This window comes from Propithecus coquereli, unplaced genomic scaffold (assembly GCF_000956105.1).
Source record: "Propithecus coquereli isolate 6110/MARCELLA unplaced genomic scaffold, Pcoq_1.0 Scaffold63, whole genome shotgun sequence".
NCBI lineage: Eukaryota > Metazoa > Chordata > Mammalia > Primates > Indriidae > Propithecus > Propithecus coquereli.
This window is the reverse complement of record NW_012152285.1, coordinates 8,076,496-8,092,252: the sequence shown is the minus strand read 5'-3', so window position 1 is coordinate 8,092,252 and position 15,757 is coordinate 8,076,496. Positions and strand designations below refer to the sequence as shown.

At 35.2% G+C, this 15,757-nt stretch overlaps 1 protein-coding gene across 3 annotated transcripts in view; it reads right to left on the bottom strand.

Moving 5' to 3' along the window:
* The window catches only part of EXOC6 (exocyst complex component 6), a 212,063-nt gene that overhangs the window by 38,335 nt on the left and 157,971 nt on the right, over nucleotides 1-15,757 (bottom strand). For all 3 annotated transcript variants that reach the window (XM_012659725.1, XM_012659724.1, XM_012659727.1), the window contains 2 exons: nucleotides 15,182-15,323; nucleotides 1,680-1,753 (listed from right to left, as the gene is read on the bottom strand). In XM_012659725.1, the coding sequence (XP_012515179.1) occupies nucleotides 1,680-1,753; nucleotides 15,182-15,323 (216 nt within the window). The remainder of the gene's footprint in view (nucleotides 1-1,679; nucleotides 1,754-15,181; nucleotides 15,324-15,757) is intronic.

Genomic DNA, 15,757 nt, shown 5'->3' with positions numbered 1-15,757 from the left:
TCTAATTTAATATGTCTCTCTTGAACTTCCAGGGGTCCTTTTTGGAATCCAAAAGTTTTAAGTCAAAACCACTGAATTTTAGCATTTGAAATTTGATTTTGGAAAGTATGTCAAATATCAAAGGTTTTAAAACACTTGATCAAAATAGGATCACAGGTCACTATAAAATAATAGTCATTTATTTAGCCAGTGATAATTTAAAGATTTCAAAAAGCAAAAACCTTTACTCTTTAACAAAGAGGAGACTCAGTTTTTTCAACTGTCCAAAGACCTAATAAAGACCACCTTCTTCATTTTCTACTATATTCCCCAACTCAGCAAGGCTAATCATCTATAGATCTAGGTCACCCGTAAGTGTTCCTTGTTTGGCATAATACCTGAGCACTAATTGCAAACTGAAGTAAATATGAACATATTTTTTATGTTCAATGCTTTAAGGACAGGAATGGCTTTTTCAGTTTCCTTCTAAACCTGATTTGAAGACATACCACTTATTTCCACATACTCATTGTACTATAAGGATTCCTAACCAGTTCATGGTTATTTTGCTTTTCTAAAGGATTTTAAGCTTCATAAGGATGAAACTATCTCTTATGTTAGTTTTGTATCTATTTCAACCATATCTCTCCTCTCTAAATAATAAATATATAGATGATAGGTATTTACTGAACACTGGTTTGGAATTAGAGCAAAAATAGCTCTAATATTTCAAATATTTACTGAAATCAGAGTTCCCTAAATTGCTCAAATTGGTCCTGCTCCAAACATCTTTATGGTAAAGTCTGCTCATACCAATGGTGAAGCCTCATGTTCATCCCCTAGGGGGAATGGGCACCATTAATACACTGATATCATCTCAGCTTTGTTTTATTTCAATCTCCATAGGGTTCTTTTTGCCAAGGGCAGCAGTCACTCCTACTGTCAATTCTAGCACTCCCCAGCCCTCTAAGTTGGATCCTCCCCTCCTCCACACCCTTGTGACTCCCCTGCTTTATTAAGCTCCTTAATCCCAGGATTAAGAACAAAAAAGAAAAAAGAGGAGGAGGAAAGAGGAAGAAAGGAGCAAAAAGAAAAAATATGAGGAGATGGAAAAAGGAGGAAAATAAAGAAAATATCAGAGTAGAGATATCAAAGAGTAGTAAGATGACTAGATTTTAAAAATTATCACGTTACTAGACTTAGAGTACTGTGACCAGAAAAGAATTATGTAAATATATCATTACCTTTTTAAAACTAATTTTATCCTTCTTTCTGTAGCCATACGGAAAATTTATGAGAATAGCATTCTTTACTATTGACAAAGCATTTTAAGCAAGGGGTTACTTTCTAGGTTGTAACAATTTGCATTTAAGTTGGGTCCTCACATTAATGTTAATACCACTGATTTTGATATATGACAATGAAATTATTAAGAAATAAACTTCAAGTGTCACTCAAGTACAAAGTTATTATATGGTCACATGCTTAGTAGGTACATTAAATATTCACCGATGAGAATGCTCCATAAAGTTGAGACACTGAATGTATTCTAGATTCAGAGAGAAGTATTAAATACATAGTTATTAAGGAAGCATTTTTCTAAAGATAGGTTGTTTCAAGGCAAATTGGCATCCTGTAGCATTAAAAAAAAAGGCAAGAGGTGGAAGGCAATAAATGAAAAGTACATTATTACATCTTACTTGTCTGAGGTCAATGAATGCTAGCTGCAGGGTATCTCCCTGGAATCCTGGCACAGGCTCAGAGCTGGCAAACACTATTTAAAAAAAAAAAGAATAAAAACAAGATTGCAAAATATATAGGAGTTTTACTGCTGAATTAATTTCTACTTATTACTAAAGTATTATAACATTTACATATAACCATTTCAAATGAAGATTATTTATAATCTTTGATTTCCACTGCTGAGAATGTTCTCCACACCCTTACCACAAAAACTTTAATAATTTAAAATTTCTAATCTGCCATTTAATCAATGTAATCTTTAATCACAATAAATTTAGAAGAGTTATCCTACATAAAGTTTAAGAGTAGTAATATACTTCAATCAAGTAAAGTTTTCTCACTCTTTTTAGCCTTAGGTGAAAAATTACAGAAGCATTTTGAAACTCTACCAATTTCACGGCTGTCAACATATTTCAAAACATCTGTTTTGTTACAGAATATGCTCTATAAAAATCCCACCTCTAGCTAATAGCAGACACCAAGGTAAGAAGTCAGCTTTACATGTAGACAACAGGTAAAATGTTTTAAATAGCAAAATCAGGACGATGCAGGAATGTGTGTTCATGCCTTTTCATAATTTTTTCCCATAACGGAATCATGTCTCAACTAAAAGACACCTTAAGACAAGATTTTTTTAAATTTTCAAAAGATTTTTCATTAAATTTTTGTGCTTTAATGATTTTAATACTACTAACGTAGCCTGTTTGGTTAAATTTGGGGCAATTCCAATACTAGTTATTTTGAAGATAAAATACTTGGCTCATAAAAAAAGACCCTATCGTTTTACATGAAAGCTTCTCTGATAAGAACACCTGTAATTATTCTCCCACCCCATTAATATTCTAATTTTCTTTAGAGAATGTTATAGATTTTTCATTTGTGAATTTATCCCAGCTAGTATTTTAGAAGCTATTTAACTTTTTGGCCAATATAGTTCTTAGAATAACAAAAGTAATTCTTAAGTTGGGCATATTCTGTGTGAAATACAGTTTAGAAACACTCAAAATCAACAATTTAAAAGATATATAAAAACCTAGCATAGCTTAATTTATCTGGTATCTTTGGGGAATGAGGAATTCAAACTAAGTTTTTATTGTTGCTGGTATTAATTTTTGCTTTAAGCATCAAAAAATTTTAATCCTAAGCATTTTATGGAATTCTAAAATATTGTCATATACTTCCCTTGTTTTTTATTTTTTGAGTATACTAATTATTATTTACATTTTAAATAATTCTCTGGGTCACCATTAAGAATACTTTTTGTTCTTGCTGCACGTTCTCACTTTTAAGTGGGAGCTAAACTATGGCTACACAGGGACACACCGAGTATATAATGGACACTGGAGACTCAAAAGGGGGAGGGTGGGAAGAGGTGAGCGATGAAAAATTACCTATGGAGTACAATGTACACTATTCCAGTGATGGGTACACTACACGCCTAGACTTCATCACTATACAATATATACATAATATGAAAGTCAACTTGTACTCCCTAAATCTATTAAAATAAAAAAAAGAATACTTTTTGTTCTACACAATACAGTAAAATGCTCAGGGACTGTTATAGTATTAAGAGCTGTTTTCTGTTATGTTAAAAAGCTCAGAATACTGTGCTATTTGAGTTCTTGTGTCTTGCTTTTCTAATTTTTCTGCCTTCCCTCTAGTAGTTTTAACATATATTCTTACTCCCTGTTCTCTCCCTCATCTCTCTTATTAATGTTATCTTTAATTTTCTTGAGCTGGTAAATCAGCTAATCAATTTCTAGAATTGTGTTTAAAGTAAGAGCAAATATAGCCTATGCAAGGGCTTCTCTCACTACTTGTAAGGTTATGAGTTTTATGTATACCTTTGAGCATGAGTAACCTTTGGGTTACTCAGAGATGCACCATTTTCCCCCCTTACTTCTTGGTTCTCTGCTAGGTACTAAGTAGTTATAGTCACTAGATAGTTGACTAAACTTATCATTCTCAGGCCTCCTCTTTCCAGAAAACCAAGATTTAGTGAATAAATCTAGTCACACTTCTAAGTATTTGCAATTTACTCATTATCACTGTCTTTTCATTCAATGAAATTGGTACACTTTCATACAGTGGCATCTCCATCACCTTCTGCCATGTCCTAGATAACTGAGTTATGTTTCTCTAGTACCATCAGATCTTAATCGAACAATGATGAGTAAACCTGTAATAGCCTGTTAAAAGTAAGGCTAATTTTTAAAAGTACTTTTCTTAAGACAAGTCAACATTTTTGTTGGCTTTTTTGGCCACAGTCTCAGGCTACTGTCTCTAAGTAACAGTTTATCACGAATCCCTAGTGTTTTCCAACCAAGGCTATATTTGTTAGCTTATCTTCTATTATCATTGTGTACATATACACATAGACTTGTAAATAAAGACTTCCTATAATGCTGGGAGACTCACTTTATCAGGCATAAAAATCAGCTCAATTTCAATTATACTTATAGTTGTTATCTACTTAATCTCCCAGAATTTTTATTTATTAAAAATAACCTGTCATTTTTCTTCTCCCCTGGTTCTTATTTAAGATACCACAAATTAAGCCCCATAGGCTTGGCAGTAAACCAAAGAGCTCAGTGCCAAAATTATAACAGTACCATAAATTTATATATTAAATAGCACTTTATAATTTACAAAGCACTATCTCACACACTATCTGCTCTGAGCATTACAATAATTTATTTTAATAAAACAGGACATGCAAGTGATGGATCATAAAATCTTGCAACTAGAAGATACATACTCTTTGAAATACCACCAACAGTCCCCTGAAGACTCAGTGTAAAAGTTATTCAGTCCTTCATCTTACAGGGTGGAAAAATTAAAAGTGAAATGACTCGCCCAGGATCACAGTTAATTCAGGTCTCTTGGCATTCAATCCAGAATGTGATTAAGTATTCAACCTCTCATCTTTTATACCACCTCTCACAAGAACCTAACCAATAAAGAAGTGAAATTCACTAGATTGTAACTCTCAGGGCTTTTTCTCAAATATTTTTTAGGGATAGGAGGCAATTTAGCGATCTGATAATTATCTGGCACAGAGGACATTTGTAATTATAAGCTATTCAATTTGATTAACAGCTTCCTATTTTTCCCCTTCATTTCTTTAAAACTCAAATGCAGTCAATCCTGTCGTTTCTACTTTCCAAAACATCTTGAGTCTGCATCCGTCCCTACCTTAGTTTAAACTATCATCATTTCTTGCTTGGATTACTAAAACACATTCCTATCTGGTCTTCCTGCTTCTTGTGTGCAACCTTCCATCCACTTCTCCCAGTATGATTTATGTAAGATGTAAATGTAATTTGTGCCATTTCACAGTTTAACATCCTTCAATGGTTTCTCGTCACCTTACAATAAAACAAGACTAAAGTCCTCTATAATCTGGCCTTTGCCTACCTCTCTAGTATCATCTTTTACCACTTCCCTAGGGGCACCTTAAACTCTTTCCACACCAAACTACCTGTAGTTCCTTGCATATAACAGTCTCTTTCCATGGCGCCTTTGATCCTTCTGCCTGGAGCATCCTTCCTCTTCTTCTTTTCCATCTGGATTAACTCTTACTTACCCTTCAATTCAATCATTATCTACCCTGGGAAGACTTCATCCCTGCAGACTGGATTAGGTCCCTCCTCTGTGCTCTCATTTCAACTTCCTGTGCATAGCCTGACTATAGTACTCATTTTACCGCCTTATAATTCCTTACCTGTCTGGGACTTCTCACCAGACCATGAACTCCCTGAGGGTAAAAAGTGTACTTTCATTTCTATATCCTTATTACCTAGCACAATGCCTGAATAGACATGTAATTGAGTATTCAGTGAAAGTTTCTTAAGTGAATGAAGAAAAAATGAACAAATAATAAATAAATTCTAAGGAAATGTCATCCAATACTGATAATTGATATATTATCTAGCTTGTCAATTAGATCTAAAATGGTGCTGTCCAATAGAAGTTTCTGCAATAATGAAAATGTTTTATTATCTATGCTAAACAGAATTTTTATTATTTTAATTTAAACTTAATAGCCATATGTGGCTACTGAACAGTACAAATCTAGATCATTCTGTGCATTCTTAGTGTATTTATATCAAAATAATTAAGAGTGGCTGAGAATATTTCTAATGCTTTCCTCAACAAAAATGACATTGTACATTCTTCCACTAAACAAGAACCTCCTGGGAAGTGGAGATTTCTTTTACCTTACTATATCCCAATGCCTCCTGAATAGGAAATATTCAACAAACATATGTTAAATAAATAAATAGAAATACAAATAATTCATTTCTACTAATATTGTCCAGTGGTCCCAATAATTCTTGAGACAGATTTCAACCTTTGAAATTTTTAAAGAATTGGTGACTAATTTTTGGAATCTCTTGAAGTAAACTGTCTTCAAAGTCCTTCTTGGCTCATCCACATTCTCATTTTGTATATGATTTGTCATATTTTAGGGTTTCCTTATTCTCTTCCCTTGGGATATCTTTTAATTTTAAAAAAAGTGCCCACTTCCCTATTATAATATCTTTGTCTTTGTCATTTAGCCATGCCTTTATGGATATTTTTTAAAAAACACACTTTGATCCTACTCCTCCAATAAGATATTTTAAAGTAATTTCCAGGCTTTATAACGTTTTTTTTAAAGAAGGCTATTCTAAATCTTTGTGTTTTTTCTTAATGCCTCCAATTCGACTATTTCCTTTCCAAAAATAAAATGACTTCACTAAGAGTCATTTCTTCTTATTTTCTGCTATAATACAGAATTTAATAATAATACATGATTCCAAGTTTTAAAATACTCTAAAAAAAAGATTAAAGAAGGAGGTGTCTGATCTCATTGGGAAGGTCTGTTAATAACAACAGGGTAAGACTCTGCTGTATCAGCCTAACTGGGAAGAAGACCAGTCTGAATCAATTTAGATGATACTGAGAACAAAAAATAATGCAAGCTGTGTAAGTTGTGATCACAAAACAGTATCTTCCAAATTGGCAATCTATGAAGTTTTAAGAGAATAAAGAATATCCGCAGGCAAAAACATTGAGTTATTTGTGTATATATAAAAAATTTTTTTTAAAGTAGGAAAACAGGTCCTTCATGCCCTCAGGATCTACACAAGATGCACAGGGTTTGGTACCAGTGGGAAGGAAGATTGCCAAGAAGTCAGGCCATAAGTATTTATCTTGACATGGGAAAATACAAAATCTACCCTGAAATTAAACTCAGAGGAAATGAAGTCCTTGAAAAATCTTGTCCTACGTAGACCGTAAGACTAAAAGGTAAGGAAGAATGTGGATTGCTTACAATGTCAATATAGAAAACATCTACAAAGGATAGGTAGAATTGCCACAGGGGAAGCTGAAAGGGAAGAAAGAGTATCCATGGAGTCTTAAGAGTGAATAGACTGAAAGCTTGATAAAAGATTGAAAGGGAGGGTGAGGAGACTAGGCTAAAGTCTCAAGACCTTGCTTGCAGATGACAAGGCAGGTACATATAAAATGGAATAATTTTATAACTAAATAAATGATTATTAATACCAATACTCTGGATATTGAAGATATTTCTTACAATTCCATTTCTATCTAGATCTGAAGATTTGAAGTAGCTAGTCAGAACTCAAATTTTGGATAGGCAAAGAATGTATCCTGTGTGGACCAGATGTGTCATTAGAAGGTGTGACTAAGAGCACCATCTAGCGGTTTTTCTGGTGGTAAAGAAGAACTTAAGTCCAGGTAGGGCTTTTAGATTTATTTTCTGTTGCATGTGGTTAGCAGTAGTGAGATGCAAGCCTCTAGGACCAACTGCCCCTCTATATTAATCACCCCACTTTTATATAAAGTAGTATCTAGTCCTCTCCCCTTCTTGGAATTTAACATGGGCCAAGTATCCTCAATCAGATAGCTTAGATGCCATTAAACCAGGAACAAATTCAGATATCAGAACAGTATAACAGCTTTCAGTTTACTTAAAAAAAATACAATGAAATATTCTTCTCATGCCATCCACATGATTTTCTCTTAATCCTTTTATTTTGGGGCATAGGCCTTTTTCATTCAAGGCTGGAATTAGAAGCTCTCAGATCATGGCCACAAAAAAAAGTCTGTAAGTAGGCTTCATCTTTCTTTCCTTCCTTTCCTTTCTTTCCTTCCTTCCTTCCTCCCTCCCTCCTTGCTTTCTTCCTTCCTTTCCTTCCTTCCTTTTCTTTCTCTTTCTTTTCTTCTTCCTTCCTTCCCTCTTCCTTTCTTTCCTTCTTTTTCTTTCTTCTTCCTTCCTTCCTTCCTTTTCTTTCCTTCCTCCCTTCCTCTTTCTCTTTTCTTTTCCTTCCTTCCTCTTTCTTTCCTTCCTTCCTTTCTTCCTTCCTTTTCTTCCTTCCTTTCTTCCTTCTTTCTCTCTCTTTTCTTTTCTTTCCTTCCTTCCTCTTTCTTTTCCTTTCTTCCTTCCTTTTCTCTCTTTCTTTTCTTCTTTCCTTCCTTCCTCTTTCTTTCTTTTCCTTCCTTCCTTTCCTCCTTCCTTCCCTCCCTCCCTTTTCTTTCTTTCTTTCTTTCTTTCTTCTTTCTTTCCTTCCTTCCTTTTTCTTTCTTTTCTCTCTTTCTCTATTTCTCTTTCTTTCTTTTCTCTCTTTCTCTTTTTTCTTTCCTTTTCTTTCTTTTCTCTCTCTTTCTTTCTTTCATTTATTCTTGAGGTGGGTTAAGCCTCTATCCAAAACGAAGAAAGACAAAGGCCTTCACAGCTAGAGACTTACCTATTTCTCAACAACTCATCAATGACACAGGTGCCAGCACTCCTTATTCTGGAGCTTTTCTAATGCCTTTTCTAATACCTATGGATTTAAGATGTTAAACTCTTAGAAGCTGATAACCTAATTTAGATATTTGTGTAGAATGCATGAAAAAGTACATTCTAGACCAATTCTGGATACTTAAAATATGGAACAGCATCCTTCTGATTGCCTGGTGCTTTGGAAATATTCTGTATTTTGTTAGTAATATGAAAGATTTCTGACACCTTTGAAAGAACTTAAGAGGACATAGTGATCTTTTCTTCTGTACAGTTACATTTGCAAGGTATCTATATTGGGGCCCAATATATAACAAGTATTTAATAAATATAAAACAAAGTACATATACAGATTTAGAACATCATTCTCATACCAAGGTTGGCAAATGCTCCTTCAATTTAGAAGAAATTTATCTTGAACTTACACAAAATCTGTAATAAGATCAAAGGTCCAATGCAGCTTTCACAGGGAGCTATATTTGCAATTCCCAAGTATGCATTCCTGGATATCTTCCTGACTCTCTCTAACCATGTGGTCACACTAGTTAACCAAAAGTATCCTCTACATTCATGTGTAGATCCTACCTAGTACTCTCAAGCTATACAACTCTGTATCTGAAGACTGCTTCTTATATTTCCTCAAAGTACTATATACTTTTATAGAATTTAACAATTTTCAGTATATAATATACAATAGGTTCTCATTAATCATTTGAATAAACAAATCTTCCTACAAATCAGTTGACTTAACATAGAAAAAAAATCTGTTTCATAATTACAGTCTGAAATTTTAGTTCAAGCTAGTTTACCCCACAGTTTATGCATGTCCCTGGTCACAAGTAATACTAGGGAAAAGAACACCAACAAATTGCTTGAAAAAATAAGTAGCATGTAGATGGATCAGTGCTAATTCTTTTTTTTTATTCTTTCTTTCTTTTTTTTTTTTGAGACAAGGTCTCGCTCTATTACCCAGGCTACAGTGCAGTGGCACAATGATAGCTTGCTGCAGCCTTGAACTCCTGGGCTCAAGGGATCCTCCTGCCTCAGCCTTCCAAGTAGCGGGGATGACAGGCACAAACCACCACACTCAGCTAATTTTTAAATTTTTTGTAGAGAGAGGGTTTCACCATTGGCCAGGCTAGTCTCGAACTCCTGGCCTCAAGTGATCCTCCTGCCTCAGCCTCCCCAAATGCTAGGATTATAGGCATGAGCCACCACACCCAGCCTTAATTCTTCTTCATCATCAAAAAATAAAACAAATAAAAACTAGAAGCACATGGCTGAATAATGGTATATAACAATTTGTCACCAACTAAATTATCTCCAACTTTCCACCTTCCCTACCACATCTAGATGTGCTATTTATTTCTTCCTGAGCATTGACATTTCGAAGCCTAGGAAATATATGCATAATGTTTTTCACAAAGTAACAAGGATGGAAAAATAAACATTTTGCTTTCTGAATACGCCAAATTAAAGGAAAATCTAACTCAGAATCAAGGCCATTCTTGGTGCTTATATTTCAATCTTATTAGACACTCACCTCCTATTGTTTAAATTCTATGGCTTAAGTGCTTTCCTGAGTTGCCCAGAATGTCTGGCGGTTCATAGTTTCCAGTCTGAGTTCCTGATCCCTGCTACCTGACTTCCTTGGACTCTGGATCTCTTGCCAGCATACCACAACTAGTAGGATTTTATGTTAATCTCAAGAACCAATCACAGACTATTAGGTAATGGCTTCTGAGAGACTTGAAGAGAAAGTTGATTACCATGAGTCAATACAGGTTTAAGAAGGATCAGAGTAGTGTCATTTTCTTCTTTGAAAAGGTAAGTAGACTGGTAGAAGAAGACAATTCCATGGTCGTTATTAACTCTATAAACTAGCAAGGCATCTGATGAAGTTGTTCATAACTTTGAGCAAAATGTCAAACCATGAGTTAGATCCAAGTAGGGGATGAGTAACTGGCTAAGAAATGTTAAGACACCCATAAGATTCTGAATAATGGATCTCAGTTGATACGAAAGAGAGGTCGAAGTAATGCAGCAGGTTCTCAAACTTTATTATACAATAGAAGCACCCGGAGGGACTATTCAAACAAATTGCTGAGCCCCACCCCCAGAGATCCCAATTCAGCAGGTGGAGCCCAAGAATTTGCTTTTCTAACAAGTTCCCAGGTGATGTTATGGCTGCTTATCTGGGGACCACGTTTTGATGATGTTTTGTTCAACATTCTGCTAATGACCTCATTAAACATGTAGAAAGAATGATTACAAATCTATAGATGATATTAACTTTTTTTTTTTTAGAGACATGTCTCACTCTGTTGCTCAGGCTGGGGTGCAGTGGCGCAATCATAGCTCATTGTAACGTCGAACTCCTGGATTCAAGCAATCTTCCCACCTCAGCCTCCCAAGTAGGTGGGACTACAGGCATATGCCACCACACCCAGCTTACTTTTTAAAATTTTTTGTAGAGACTGGGGTCTTGCTATGTTGCACAGGCTGGTCTCAAACTCCTGGCCTCAAGTGATCCTCCCACCTCAGCTCCCAAAGTGCTAGGATTACAAGTGTGAGCCACCTCGCCCAGCCTGGTGTAAATTTGTTTTTAAAATATACTTCCCAGGCTGGGCACAAGAAAGATATAGAGACTTTAGAACTCTGTAGCTTTTATGACTGGGGAGTATACTCTGGCTGCCAAAAAAGGTAATAACATTTTAGGCTTTACTAATAAAGTATAGAACATGGAACAATGTATTTGACAGTCCAGCTACACATTATTCTGGTTCCCAACACCTGGGTATCTCTGTGTTTAATTTTGGGTATCAGACATTAAACAGAAGATAATCAAGCCAGTTTGTTCAAAGATCTTTGAATCTAAAACCATATCATGTGAGAACAGTAAGAGGAACAGTTGCTATCTGGCCTTTAGAAGATTGAGCAGAATAGAATAGCAGTTTTCATATAATTGGCTTGTGAATGAGGATTTGGTTTTTTCTGTGTAGCTCAGATATAGTTGTTAGGCTGCTTCCTATACATGAATACCCAGCTAAGGAGAAGGGGGACGGGAGAGCTGAGATCCAGGTTACATTTCACTTGACCAACTGTGTGCCTTGGTAGGGGCTCTGGAAAAAGGGTAAGCTTTCTATAATCCATATAAAGGGGAGCTCTGGAGGACTTTTTCCTTTTAGTGTGAACACCTTTTCTAATTTGCACAAAGACACAATATAGACTAGTGGTGACTCTAGTCCTAAGATAGAAGTGGTCCATTAAGAGGAATTTGGAGAGAAAGTGGTTTCAGCTCAATGTAACAGATTGATAGAGTGATGTGTTGTATGAAAATGCATTTTCTAGTCTCCCAAACTGAATGTTCAAGGAATGGCTGGACCACTACTTGGCAGGGTTATTTTAGAGAGGATTTTACGGCAGACGGGGGTGTGAGCACATGTGTGTTATTACCAGGTGGGTAGAGAAATGCGATGATCTTTCAGCTTCTAGGATTCTTCATCTGAACTACCTACTTATTTTCTTCTTCATGTCCCAGTCGATTCCCATGGTATCTGGATCCCTTTTCTTCACACATTTACCATGCGTTCTAGCCTTCCTTCTACCTAGCCAAATTCTTCTTCCTGTCTCCCTTTCTTCTGCTTTCCCTGTTCCAATATGTAGAAAGCATACATACTACATTAATACTGAAAATAAATTCTATATTTTAAAAAACTACTTCCTTCCAGATTTAAAAAAAACCAAAAAATTCCTTAAAATAGGATGAAAACTTATCTTTAAAATTCTCTTAACATATTCATTGGAGAAAGCTAAGTATTATTTTTAAATGATTTATGTATCAATCACTGAAAGTCATGAGTTGATGGCTGGATAGTTCCTTTGCACCATGAAGACTGTGAAAGACTTCTTCATTGTCTATACTATACTACTTAAAGTAAAAAAGATGCCTTTCGGAAAAGAACATTTAACACCAGAGGTAGTGTAATAAACATGAAAAATATAATCAATTTCTTTTGTTCAGTGAGTACTGAACGTACGATACTGTATTAAAAAGTAATGATTAAGGTAATACTTAAGTATTAAGGAGCATAGCCAATCATAGGCAAAATCTTAAAGGAAGCTGAGTCATCTTCTATGGTTTGTCTTTGAGTTCTGGTGTCCTCCTTTCCATACCTATAGTGTCAGAACTTTAGCCCCCATCAGGCTAGGGTTTATCCCTCTTGCACTTAATCCCAGATTTCCTTAACTGAGTCATAACCTCATACTCAAGGCCATTCTTGGTCTTTTGGAGATCAGTTTTCTAAGAAAATATCAGCTTTTAAAAAGAGCCTTCCATAATTCTGTCCAAAGGAGTAACTAAAAGTGAAAACCGTCCTATGGCGGGATAGTGAGGCGAATATTTTGGGGTGTATAAGCCTTTCTCTAAGTATCATTATGCTAGCCCTTTACGGAGAGGTAAGAGATGTAGAGAATATTTAGACACCTGAAATTGCCTAATCAAATAGTAATTTCCATCTTTGAGGAATAAATCTAATTTAGAAGACACAATCAAATGATAACATTTTGAAGCCAAACTAAGGATGTTATACAATAGTCCCCCCTTACATGCAGGGGATATGTTCCAAGACCTCAGTGGATCCCTGAAACTGCGGACAGTAATGAACCCTATATAAACTATGTTTTTTCTATACATACATACTTATGATAAAGTTTTACTTATAAATTAGTCAAAGGCCGGGAAAGGCCGGCCATGGTGGCTCACACCTGCAATCCTAGCACTCTGAGAGGCCAAGGCAGGAGGACTGCTTGAGCACAGGAGCTCAAGACCAGCCTGAGCAAGAACAAGAGCCCATCTCTACTAAAAATAGAAAAAAAATTAGCTGGGCGTGGTGGTGTGTGCCTGTAGTCCTAGCTACTCTGGAGGCTGAGGCAGGAGGATCACTTGAGCCCAGGAGTCTGAGGCTGCAGTGAGCTATGATGATGCCACTGTACTCTACAAAGGGTGACAGAGCGAGATTGTCTCAAAAAAAAAAAATTAGGCACAGTAAGAGATTGACAATAACCAATAATATAATAGAACAATTATAACAATATACTGTAATAAAAGTTATGTTAATGTGGTCTCTCTCTCTCTCTCTTTCACACACACACACACACACACACACACACACGTCTTACTGTACTATAATGTAGGTAGCTGAAACCATGGAAAATGAAACTGCAGATAACGGGGGACTACTATAATACAAAATACCTCAAGCAATATTTATGTAAGATATTGATATGAGCAATGCCACGTTGGAATGATATCACAAGACAACTTTTAAAGAACCTCAATAAATCAGATTCAAACTATTTGTAGAATGGTGACAACAATTACTTTGGGCTTAAAAACTTATAAAAGAAAGTTTTTTGGGGGATAAATATTTTTATAAATATGAAATAAATATTTTATAAATCATAGCTTTATTTTGAGAAAGAAAAACAATAAGGGTTTTCTAATTAGAGAAAATTATAAATGCTTTCTAGGAACAGAAAATTAATCTTTCTCTTCCTTGGTAAAAAACTATTTTTCTTTTGTTTTCTAAATAAACATTTCTCTTTTTAAAAAATAAATGGATAGGTTTTTAAAAACTTTGGGTTTTGTTGTGTATATAACAGACAACTGACCTTGTTCAAAGGCTTACATAATTATTGTCTTTAATATTATGTTTTTCCTAGCAGAATGCTTTATATGCAGTGGGCACACAAATATTTGATATTTATTGAAAAAAATGCATTACTCTTGCTTCAGTGGCATGCTGCTGACATTTTTTAATGTCTTTCACAAAGAATATGTTATTGCAAATTTTTCTGCAGACAAATATTTTATAATCCTTGTGCCCCACTGATTTTCAATTTATCAATGGCTGTGCCTGACTGAATTGTCAACCAGGGATTTTCATGGTTTAATCAGTGTACCATTCATTTGAAAACACTGCTTAAAAATTGCTCATGTATACTCATGTCCTGCACTTAAAGAGCAATAATTTAAAGGTTAATAAAACCCATATCCAGAAGCATGTCTAACAAGGCCAATAACCAAATAACATATCCAATTAGTTTTTAAGCTAATTGACTAACGTCAACATTAGATTATGGAATCTGCTAACCTTGTTACCTAAACAAAGTGAGAAACAATGGCAATGGTAAAGGCCTGAGAAATCTTTGGGAAAGAGAAACAAAATTTCAGAAGCTTCTTTGGAATATAGGGTCCTAAGATTATTTTTCAAGCAAGTATCTAAAAAATTACTTACAGGGAAAGTAAAAATGCCAAACTTACAATCATTTCATTCATTTATGACCAACATTAGGAAAGTCCTGGCAAGAAGGCAAAAAGGACCAAAGGAAGGGATAATGGGAAAAACGAGTCATCTTTTTAATTATCCCAATCTGGACTGCCACTTCAGTGCCTCTCTTTAGAGGCCCTAAATGTGAAGCTGAGATATTTTTTCTCTTCCTGGAAGGAAGTTAGCCTTATTCCTAAGGCTGATGAAAGTTTAGCTGGAATCAAGCCTCCTCCCTCCTTTCCAAACTATCCTACCATATACAATTTTTTTTCATATAATTTAAACATAGATTCCTAGAAATGCATGGAGATGTAACCAATATGGTACTTACGTTCACATTGTATGACATCTAAGTTAAACTGCTGAACAGCTCCCATACTTATTTGTTTTAACTCACTGTCCAGTAGCATCCGCATTAAGGATGTTGACAGATGCTGGCAGGCTGACATACAAGCTGTCTGGGCAACTTTCCCCTGTTTAAAATAAACAACCAAACCAAAAAACAAAGAAATAAACAAACATAGAAATACATCATAAAGTATCAGAAAAATTACGTACCTGACATTCTTTTTGTTGTTTTTGCTTGGTACAATAATGATTATTGGTCTTTCTGTTTCTGTATTCTCAGTGGCTATGCCTTTATATCGTGGGAATTAAAATTAATGTTCTTAGTCTACTCATCTTTCTCAGGATACAAATACCATTAAAGCTCTAACTGCACAGAGGAAAATTAAAATAGCAGTTTAAAAATATTTATTATTTCTGATCTCTTAAAATGTTGTAGTACTTTTTAAAATACACATTAAAACTGGATGGCCGGGCGCGGTGGCTCACGCCTGTAATCCTAGCTCTCTGGGAGGCCGAGGCGGGAGGATTGTTTGAGCTCAGGAGTTCGAGACCAGCCTGA